The sequence below is a fragment of the Leiobunum rupestre genome, chromosome 5, assembly GCF_980474605.1.
Source record: "Leiobunum rupestre chromosome 5, qqLeiRupe1.1.hap1, whole genome shotgun sequence".
NCBI classification, from domain to species: Eukaryota; Metazoa; Arthropoda; class Arachnida; order Opiliones; family Sclerosomatidae; genus Leiobunum; species Leiobunum rupestre.
The window spans coordinates 61,961,333-61,973,262 of NC_143388.1; the positions used below are offsets into that span (position 1 = coordinate 61,961,333).

General features: G+C 36.5%; 1 protein-coding gene across 1 annotated transcript; it reads right to left on the reverse strand.

The window, feature by feature from the left end:
* Positions 1-462: 462 nt before the first annotated feature.
* Positions 463-5,004, reverse strand: LOC149945534 (condensin complex subunit 2-like). The gene is made up of 15 exons (XM_090175717.1): positions 4,992-5,004; positions 4,649-4,857; positions 4,481-4,571; positions 4,328-4,417; positions 4,134-4,254; positions 3,928-4,052; positions 3,670-3,859; positions 3,303-3,603; positions 3,113-3,240; positions 2,822-3,048; positions 2,620-2,755; positions 2,432-2,559; positions 2,280-2,372; positions 769-909; positions 463-698 (listed from the first exon to the last, which is right to left on the reverse strand). Exons 2-15 carry the CDS (start codon positions 4,843-4,845, stop codon positions 642-644), a joined length of 2,025 nt encoding a protein of 674 aa, XP_090031843.1. The 5' UTR covers positions 4,846-4,857; positions 4,992-5,004; the 3' UTR covers positions 463-641.
* Between the last annotated feature and the right edge of the window lie 6,926 nt (positions 5,005-11,930).

The following is an 11,930-nucleotide window of genomic DNA, read 5'->3' on the forward strand; positions in this document are numbered from 1 at the left end:
TCATCAAATGACAGTTTATTTTCAAAAAGGCATAATGTATTTCATTTCACCGCGCATCGATGGCGTCACGTAATCTGCCCATCTGACGGCTTCCAACATTGGCGAAAAGGGGGTCGGCACTCGCGGTCAACTTCGCCAGATACAATAGTGCCTGTTTCTTTTCTATCTCTATGGTTACTCTTATGAAACTACTTCAAAATCCTGAAACAAGCAAAAAGAAACACCTAATGTTTTAACCGAGGGACTGATCACTCCGCGTAATCGGTGTACAGAGCCGTACCTTTGACTGTACTAATGGGTTTACGCGTAATCTTTGAAGTCTCTGCCTTTGGCAGTGCTAATCTAAGCGTAATCCAGTGTACAGACTTTCTAAGAGTGATTAGCCCCTTGGTTCATTAGGCATTATTTATTTCTGGATGTATGTTAACTATATATACTTCTACAGAAAACAATTTACAAGTATTTCATTTAAAATACAATAAATTTATTAAAATTATATCAGATAAACGTTTAAACAATTTTATAAAATGAAAAGCTTTTTACATTTTAATCCCTTTCATATTGCTAAAATATTTACAAGAATGTGATTGTGTACAAATTTGGATGATGATGCTAAAATAAAAGTACAATATACATTGCCCTTAACCCTGCTCTATTTTGAAATCTACCATATCATCTTGCTTTGTAAGCGCTAAAACCTATAAAAAAATTAAAATAAACCAAAAAAAAAGGAAACTTACTAAAATAGAATAACTTCAATATCCATACCTTTTCGTTACATAGATGAAGAAATGTTACAAGCGCTATCGGAACACTCATATTCTTTGCAGTAGTTTCAGAAACATGCTTCGGGATTTCATGGTAAAGCTCGGAAAACATACAAGAACCAGACATTGTCAATGCATCTTCCTGAAAAGATTTAAAGAATTAAGTAAGACTGGAAAATAATAACACCAGGCTACGCAAATCTTAAATTTTGTTTATACGAAAAATAAGATTATATTGCTAAAAATATCGGACTTTTTTTTTTTTACAAATTATAGGATTTTATAAGAAACTGGGATTATATTTCTGAAAATATAAGAATTTAAGACTATTTTTTCAAAATTATAGGATTTTATAGGACTATTTCATTTACTAACTTTATGCATTAGTAGGGATGCACCGATATATCGGCTATTTTTTCAAATATCGGTATCGGCCAATATCGGCTTAAGCGAGGCCGATATTAGCCGATACTTCTGGTATTAGAAAAATATTTTCAGGAAAAACTTTAAAAAAAGGCGATACTCAACTAACATTACATTTCCTTTTAAAAAGGCCAGTTGATCGCTGTTGTAGGAAATAATTATTCGCGTCCAAAACGGTCAGGAATCATAAGTGGTTTTTAGACTCCAAAAGCCATAGATCATATCATTTTTTAACAGGTGGTTACGAGAGTAAACAAAAAAGCATAATATTGTGATAGGTAACTTTGTTAATATCGGCCGATATATCGGCTATCCTAGGCCGATAAAATCGGCCACAATTAGCCGATATATCGGCCGGCCGATATATCGGCTGTACCCATATCGGTGCATCCCTATGCATTAGTAAAATAAATCTTCGATTTTCACTTAAAAAATGAACTATTTAACCATTTTATCACTAAAATATACTAGTAGCTAACCAATAAGAAAAGTATAGACTAAAATGACTTTGTATAGGAATTTATCCTATTGCCGATTTTGTTAAAGTCAGGCGTAATATAGACCTATAAAAGGAGAAGTTGCACTACCTATTTGATTTGCTATGGCAACCGAAAATGTATTCGACCACCTAAAACAAAAATAAGATCTTTTCCTTATTTTACCCAAAAAATTTTACCATTTTATCCCAAAAATGTTCCAAATTACTCAAACTTTATGAAATTTACCTAAATGTGGTCCAAATTACCCATTTTGTGATTTTCAATTTTTAAAATATTTAAATGAGTTTTTTTTGGGTTTAAGTGGTCAAAAACATTTTAGTTTGCCAAGATAAAACAAATGGGTAATTTCGTATCTCATACTCTACACTATGCCCGACTTTGAACAAAATCAGTAATAAACACCTCAGGTACTCTCCTTGTGAGTGGCAGGATTTGAAAAAGGCGAAATATCTAAATTATTGGATTTTATAGGACTTTTTGGGGATTTTGCTAAAAATATATGATGTGTTGTAGGACATTTTTGAAAATATAGGATTTTATATTAATTATAGGACTCCTGAGGGTCCAGTACCACTCAAATAAATCTCACGTTTTTGGACAAAATATTCCACATTGCAAGTTTAATTTTCTTGGCATCAATTTTCTTTGCAGTCTTTTCATATGCTAAATATGGTTTATCAATCTGGAAAAAAATCACATTTATAATTGAAATTCTTTTCTTCTGAAATTTTTGCACTATACTTTGTATGGTTGTTGAACTAAGTTGTCACCAATAAAAGCATTTTGCTGACTTTGAGTTGGTGCATTTTGAGTAAAGCTGAATTCCATTTCTTGGTTGAATTGAAAATCACCGCCTCCAGGACTATGCGCTGTAATGCGAAATTTGTTATGATTTGTCTAAATTAAAACCAAGCACGAAAGTAAAATACCTGGTTGATCATGTTCATCATCACTACTATCTTCAGTTCCACAATAATTTGATTTATCTGCAGGATTATCGTAATTATAACCACCATCTCCAACATCAGCATCAATAGGCTTTGGTACTTTTTTAATCGCACGTACCTGGAACAAGCTTAAATTAAACTCATGTGCGCATGGTTAAATAGACTTATAAAAATGGATAGTTACCCATAGGACCGGGTTTATCATGGACTTTCCTAAATTCTCCATATTGTAGTGATGATCAAATGGCAGTTCGTTTTTGTCTTTACTCCAACGCTGCATCGCAGTCTTTGTTAAAACATTTTTGGACTCATTTTGTATCAACTCAGGCGGCGGCTGATCAAAATCTACCCGAAGGTGAATTTTGGCTTTTCTTTTACCAGTTGGTAGTTGCTTATTGACACCTGCTTGTCCTATAAAAAAGTTAAGATGCAATTTAAATTTAAATAATTTTAGTTAGAAATAAATTAATCTTACGTCGGGTGAATGGCAAAAATCGCCAGTGGTTAGGTCCAGCCCAAGCTGATTTAAATTTTGGATCATAATAAGAGTACTCTGATGGCTTTGACGTTAAAAACCCTATTGTGTCATTTATATTTTCAAACCTGAAATGGTTTTCTAATTAATAATAATTATATTAAAACAAAACAGTTACAAGCTAACTAACCTCAGTGGACCGATAAAGTCATTCCTTTGACCCGCAACATTCACAGTTACCTCAGAAGATATATCATCCTCCCCATCATCAGGATCCATTGGATCAAATCCGGGATTACTTAATTCTTCATCACCTTCAATTGGGTCTCCGTTAAACACAAATTCTTCAGGATTATTATTCTGTGGCGGAGCATTATTTGTGGCAGGATTTTCAAGGTCAATTGTTTCCATATCAATGTCTTGATTGAAGTCAAAATTTTCAAATGTTGTATCGATAGTGAGGTTTTGTTCTATTATTTTTCGGAATAATGCTGAAAACCAGAAATTATTTGTTTTGAAAATATTTGGCTGATATAAAATTAAATTGAATTAATTACATTTAAATGAGGAAAAGTTTATCTTAGCATCGTGTTCATATACTCTGGACGAGTCTAAAGCAGGAGGTTTTTGGCCAAAATCCAATGCCAATTGACATTCGTCATCTATTATTGGCAAATTATAGCCAAAAAGGCCAGCAACTCCATGTTCATCAAAGCCCGATGAAAATTGATTTTGGAATGAACAGAGCTGCAATCACCAAAAGGCTTTTAGTATAACAATGAAGCAATTTTTAATTCCAACAGCAAATATCAGACCTCAAATCTTTGTTCAATTTTATCCAGTGTTATAGTTTTTAAGTTTTGTTCAACCTTCGCACTCTTTTTAACTTTTCGTTTTTTTTTTTGGATTTCTTGAGATTCCTGGTCTAGCTGGCCATCGTCTACAAAATCACTAATATTTAAACTTCCAAATCACATAATACTTCATTACAAAGTAAATTTTTGGCATGTAGCGGTCTTACTTTCATCTGTAGCTTTGTGCGTTCTTCCCAAGTTACTAGCTAGCTTACAAGTGTCTGCTTCCAAAGCGTCAACTCGATAACCGTAAATTTTAGCACTTGCATCTAAAGCGCAACTTGCGACCTGTAATGAAATATTTAGTTCTGATTAACAACTTTTATTATCATAATTTTTTGAGTGTACCACAAATATTTACCTGAAAATTCATGTCATTTCCACTCTTCTTAATAGTGTCAGCCATATAATCAATCAGGTGAAGTTGAAAAGCATTTTTCTTTGTTATTTTCTGCAATAAATAATAAGCACATCATTTGTGTGTTCTTAATTAAAGTAACCCCTTTGCATTTACATTTTCTGTTGAAAGTCGAACACATTCTTTATAATGCTCTGAAAGTTCTTCATTCGATAAACCTGATAAAGCTGTACCCAAAACTAATCGCCTATTGAATAATTGAATAAACAAAATATAATAAGCAATTAAGAGTATGAGTAAACAGTATATACCAAAAGTAATTACCTTCCTGAAGGTGTGGATGGACTACTTAAATTTTTCTCTTGGTCCTCTAACACACGCAACTGCCTTCTACAGTTGCGTTCTTCTTCATCGTCATTTAATTGTAAGATTGAAGTATCTAAGATCGATTGCCGTCTAATATTACTCATCCTGTCTCTTCTTCCTCTACTTGGACCATTTGATGTGGTGGGAGTAGCCATCTTCTTTAGGTTCTAAAATGGGAACATCAAATCGAAAGGTCAGTACAACCTTTTGTTTACAAATTAGAATGAGATATTTTGCTGTCCGGGTTAAAAGCCTAAAATAACTTTAAATCATTAGGCCTAGGCCTAAAGAAGAAATCTACATTTTGTAAGTCTAACCTTGATCTAACATTCTGCACCAAATTTAAGAGAATATATTATACTCACTTTACGTCTACAAAGTAAAAACTAAAAAAATTTTGTTTATTACATCAAACTAATTAAAAATAAATATACAAAAACTAAACGAGGCCTAGAATAAAAAAAAACGTATGCAACAATCTTGGATTAGCAACAAGCCAACAGTTTTTTGGAACGAATTACCGTTTTAGCGCCAAAATACGTTTAAACAGGGCTACCATATATATTTGAAAATACCATCCAACTCAGGATGCAGTGTTGGCATATAATTTTTACTACTGTTTATTTTCAGGTATAGAGAAACGTAGTGGCTCGGTACTCAACGGCGTAAGACAAAACAAAATCATGGGTTTGGATCGTATCTGGTATGTGGCGCTGCAGTTGAGTACTTAGACCGTATTGTTATGGTGTGCCCGGACGGTGCCTACTCGACAATGATTATACGCGGGAACTTCGAAAATTCAAAACTCTAATGTAAAGGAAGAGAGCCTCTATCGGGAAATACCGGCGAACTAAAACTTCCAAAAAACGCTTCAAACGGTCGACAGTCTACCTTATGAACACGGTTTTTCAGATTATACAACAAATTAATGTTACCTTGAGATTATAGGCTAAGTAGTACGAGAGTTGATTTTCCTTTAATAATGCTAATAAGTTAGTTAACTAGATCGACTTTTGAGTAGCCCAAAAAGTCGATATAGATCTATTTATGTGGATAGAGGAATCATCATTCGGAACAGCTACTGTCGCAAATAGTGCTCCGCAGATCCGGTTCCAAGGTAGGAGCCGGAGCCGATATTGGCTCCGAAGATGTGTCGGAGCCGGAGCCGGAGCCAAAACTGGGCTCCCCTAAAAAGCCGGTGCCGGAGCCAGGAGCCGACTCTGATTGCACTAATTATGTTTTTAAGCGCATGTATATAATAAGATAACACTAATGTTTCTGTGAAAGAATACACTATTGCGTTTCAAAAGCTAATCAAAGCGTTAAATAAAGTAAGAAAAAATTCGATTATTTTATAGACCAGTAACATTACCCGAGTTAAATCTATACATAAATAATTTGTCTATATGTACCCTGCTTTACCAAAATATTTTAATTTTTCTTAAATAGATAGTCCTTGCTCCTTACAAAGTTACCAGCATTGAATTGGGAATAATACAGCTATAATTACAATTACGATTTCGGTTGCCATGGTTACGCGGGACCTGTTCTGAGAAGACTGTACGAAATTCATCTTTATAATTTGGCGGTAGCGCCATCTATATTTTGTAAAGTTATATGATTCGTGCAAAAATTCAATTGCAATATAGTTGCCACCACTAGAGACAGTCTCCATATTGAACGAAATTGGTCCCGCGCCAGCCAGATTTAATTGTACCTCTATTTATTCCCAACTCAATGGTTACCAGTGGAGTGCCAGGTTAGTAAATTTTAGGCTATGAAAGGTAACTTCGTTGCTAACGAACATCGTGATGTCACTGAGATGAGATCCTAAACGTTTAAAGGTTTAAAGGTTTTATTTTTGGCCGTATATAGGATACACCCTTTTGTATCAGGGGGGCTCCTCTCGGAGCACAGCAGGTAAAAAATACATAAAATAGTCTGAGAGAAAATACAGAAATTGAAAGATTTACAAAAATTGCTCATAAAACTGTCATTGAGCCATTATGCTGACATCATCACCAGTCTTGCTTTTATATTTTATATTGTTTATATTGCGAGTCCTTATTTTGCTAGAGTTCACATATCACCACCATTGCTTTTAGACATAGAAATCTCATAGGTAACTAGAATGCTGCCGCCTACGGCCGAGCTTGACGCCAGTTCGCCTTGAACCTTCAGCCAATGAGAGGCCGTAGAGTGGTTCCGCCAAGGAGGATAATAATCCTCCTTCGATCCGCTACTATAGTGGGATATAGGTGACGTTATTCTCTCTGGTGACATTAAATTCTTGGCAGAACCACTCTTTGAGCTCTGATTGGCTGAGATCTGGCTATCGTCTGCCACGGCGTTTGGCCCATTTGCCAGTTACACGGCAGCATTCTAGTTACCTATGAGATTTCTATGCTTTTAGACTATTTAGGAACCATTTTACTTTTTAACTTATTATATATATATATATACATATATATATATATATATATATATATATATATATATATATATATATATATATATATATATTAATATATATATTAAGCAATAATAATGATTTACAATACTTAAAGGGGCATTTTACCTTTTTCAAGTTTAATTTACATTCGGGCCCTCTACGCTTACTTATCAGCAAACCTTACTTATAAATTTAAAATCTGTTTAAATTCCAAACTCATATTTTACCAAGGTTTCACATATCACTTACATTGCTTTTACACTATTTAGGAAATATTTAGCATTTTTATGTTTGACCCTTATTTCACTAGGGATCTACACATCACACATATTGCTTTGAAACTGCTTATGGGGTCGTTTTCCATTTTGCATTAGATTTGCATTTGAGTCCTTATTTTACACTTTTCTTTTGTCCATTTCACAAGTATACTCTGGATAATCTCCGGGCTCCAATTCTGGGATGTTAAACCCAGAATTTCCTCCAATGGAATGTTTTGGTTTTCCTCTCTCCAAGTCGCTGTGTCCTCTGCTGCTGTTCCCGGGCACACCATCAGGAGGTGATGGAGGTCCTCCACAGCTTCTCCACAGAGAAGACATCTAGGGTTTATATTCATAATCTGGTTCTGTCTAACCCCTGTTAGTACTGATCCACTTCGGGCTTGAAACAAAAGGCCTTTTGCCCAGGATCCGTCATAAAAGGGTTCCTTTTCCGGTTTTGCTTTGGTTTTATAGATCTGCAGACTACATTTATTGTTCATAGACGCCCTCCACAGATGTAGAGAGGATTGATTAATGTCCTGTTTTAACTACTGTTTCCCAATCTTTTTCATTTGTGACTTCTCCTCGTTTTGTTCCAATACTATAGACACGATCCAATTGAGAAATACGTCTAGTCCATTCCGTTGACATACCTTCCATTCTTATATAGTCGTATACTTTCTTTGCCAACCTGGTTTGTGGTAGGAATTTCAATCTTCCCAAGAAACAGATTTTACTTCGTGCTTCTCGCGTTTTCATTTGTGACCAGCCCATTTCCCCTTGCACGGCACTACTGGCAGCGAAAGGGCCTGCATTCAGCATTGTTATCCCAACGTTCTTTTGGATACTCTCAGTGGCATCGATCACCTTTTTAGATAGGACTAATACTTCATTTAAGTACGTAACCGCTGGTACTGCCACAACTTTCCATAGAAGCCTTCCAACTGAGTATTTATTATAGGAACCTGAGGCCAGACTACGAACGGCCCATCTCAGCTTGTTGCATCTAGATATCACCATTGTCTCCATGTCCTTTAAATATGCCCTATTTGATGTGAACGTCACTCCCAGGTATTTACATTTTGAAACCCGTTGTAGTTTCAACCCTTGAAGGTAGAAATCGTCCTCTGTACTGGCTGGAAAGGCCATCTGCTGGCACTTAGGTACATGAAGTTGAGGTCACTTCTTCCAGAAAAACTGGAACATATATCTAGAAGTGATTGCATATGTCCGGCAGTGTTGGCTAGGACAACTACATCGTCCGCATATAATAAGCACGCTATCCTAATTTCTTCCGAGTGATTTCCCTTGAGTGTGGCTCCAAATCCCGAGGCTTCCAACTCCTCTGCCAAGTCGTCAATATATATATGTAGTTGGGATAAAGTCTGTTGTAAAGGACTCTAAATTGTAAGAGTATTCGCATTTAGTATATAAAGCAGTAACACTTTGAATTATGTCCATTGGTATTTGTTTATCTTTCATTGTCTTCCACAACTTTTGTCTATTCACACTGTCATAAGCTTTTTTTATGTCTAGGAAGGATGCTAATAGGTGCAGTCCCTTTGCCATGGTCAATTCAATCAGCTGTGTTAGAGTAAAAATGTGATCTGCTATTCTCCGTCGTGGACGGAAGCCCCTTGCTGCTCACTGAGTATTCCTGCAGATTCAATGTAGTGTGAAAGTCTTTCCTTAATCATCATTGCATATAGCTTGTACATTATAGACGTAACTGCGATCGGTCGATATGATTAAAGATCCATTGGATCTTTTCCTTGCTTTTTAAACACTAGTGTCACTCTAGTTTGCATCCATGACTGTGGAGTTTCATTGCGTTTTCTTATTTCATTAAAGATAAAACATAAATCCGCTTTTGCCTTTGATCCTAGGGCTTTGATGCATTCCGAGTATATATTATCCAAGCCCGCAGCTTTGCCAGTTTTCAGGAGTTTCAGATTTTTTTCAAGATCCTTTACAGTAAAGTCTTCAGCTACGGCCAACCAGGCACTTTTTGTAGTACCAGTTTGCCGTAAGACATTTGTGTTAGTAGGTGGGAGTGGGTCATCAGAGATCTGCGTCTTATCATGAGCTCCCAGAATGTCATGGGCATTTTGTTGTGCATTCCGCTCCCCACACAGTTCTTGTTCTAGGTCTTGTATGTACTGAGAGATTCGTAGAGTAACTTCTTTCCTCAGAAACAAAATTGAGCCTTCTCGAGATTTTACACCTTTAAATGATTTCTTCATTGATTTACCTTGTTTTCTCAGTTTTTTTAGATACTTCCAGAATTTTTTCACTTTTTCTTTCCCGTTCTTCTCGATATTAAATTCCACTGTTAAATTGTATTCCTTAGTCTTTTTTGCAACCAAAATTTTAACCATTTTCTTTATGTTCTGATATTTTGCCCATTTATCTTTGACTAATTCTATGCATTCACCCTTTCTAATGGCGACCCTGTGATCTCGATTCGCTTTTTTCCTTTCTATTATTCTATCTGCTATTTCTTTGTCCCACCAGGGTTTAGGTCTATAGCCATTTTTTAGGTTTGTACCAACTTTCTTTTTCTGGAGACACTGTGTGATTGACTCTTGAACATCTTTAACAAATTTATCATAACAGGGTTCAGTGTCTCCTGATCGTTCTTCCATCGCCATTGTAAAAGTTTTTATGGTTGCCTCATCATTCAAAATCCACACAGCTCTCTCAGCTACAGGGGGCTCATCGTCTTTATTATCTTTTATATTTTCAGCTAAGGATTGTCTGTTGATTTTCACAAAGATACTCGCATGATCACTGTCAACGCTGCGTACACCAGACTCGTCTATATGTATTCTGGTTATATTGTCTATTAAACTGTCATCACACAGGACATAGTCAGTTGTTGTTACTGATTGCCACCCTTTCCAGGTATACTTTCCTTCACATTCAGGCAATTAATTTCCTATGAGGGGATTAGTACGAATAGAGAAATCTTTAAGGTATCTTCCGTTGTAATTTTCCACTCCAAGTTCGGATATATGGCCTATAAAGTCCCCCATTATACAAATAGATTTACCCAGTACTCTTTCCTCTATAGCATCCTTCTCAAGACATACATTTCCTCATTCAGATCTACCACCCCATAAAAATGCAGCGTCTCCTCCGAAACTATCTTCCCCATTTCTTCCCATTTCATTTGGGTCCTGGCACCTTGGACATTAGCAAAACCGAAATTAATAAACTTTCTTAATTTACACTTCTGACTTTTCCTTTTTCCTCTCTTTCTCACTCGCACCCAATGGGGATGTAGGATCAGAGGACACTGTCCCATAGCAGCATGGTGAGGGGATGGGAGGTTGTTGACATTGTGGAGATGGGCTAATTACATGTTTTTCGTGGCCGTTCCCCAGCGGCCACCTCCCTGGTTTTTTTCCTGAGGGAGAATCTGACTTTCTTCGGGTATTATATTAATGGGCTCTTTTTGAGCATTTGACTGGAACTCCCCATTTCTATTGTAAAATTGTCTCGATTGATGGTCTTGATTTCGTCCCCTGAACGATTGGCGACGTAATTTATAGCTAAGTCTCTCCAGGAGAGGGCGATCAGGTGCTATGGCAAAGTGAAGAGTGTTCGCTGGTTGCTTTTCCCTCAAACCCCTAAAGGTTTCCAAAAAATCATTTCGTGATTCCCCTGAGTCTAAAGTAATTTTAATCGGACACCGCTTTAGGTCCGTACTTCTACCAAGACGGTGGGCTGCTAACACCTGAAATTCACAATTCAAATCCAGTTTATGCCGTAGCCATTCTCCTGCAGCCTCTGAGTCATTGAGATTGTCCTCTACTCCAAACAACATCAAATTCTGACTTATATTTTCCTCTGGAGTTACGGTACTCCCCAATTTATTTGTAGCTTGTAGTACAGTCACTTGCTTCTGTTGTTTCTCTAGTTGAGTCTGTAGATTGCCCAGAGTTTCCGAAAAAACAGCTATCTCTTCCCGGGTGGCCTGATATTCTTCATGCTGATGTAACTGGATCTCCTCCAAAGCCTGGAACCTCTTATTACGCATCTGTTCTCTATGGTCTAGCTCGGCGAGGAGATTATTCTGAATTGTCTTCACTCCTTGATCTAGGTCCTTAAAATTGGCTATTACATTTGCTTGTTGTTCAGCCAATTTGCAATCCATCATCCTTGCGATAGCCTCTACAAATTTATCCATTGTAATAAGCGTGGGCATACCTCCACTTGAGACTGCTGTTGTTATAGTAGTGAGATCTTGAGATATAGTTGCGCCTTTATCACTATGGGCACTCGACCAAGCTACAGTATCGCCATTATTTTCCTCCATCTTCTTTCCGTCTTTTGACTCGTTTAATTCCAATACTGACGTACACTTTATGCATATAAAGCTTGAGCTTAAATCCTTAGAGACTTTCCGCTCATTTCCAACTCCTATACATTTAATTTGAGCGCATTCCACATGGTACCACATTGGACATTCTCGGCACTGTATCCACACATTATTTATACCAGTACCTTTATTTGGACCATAATCAAC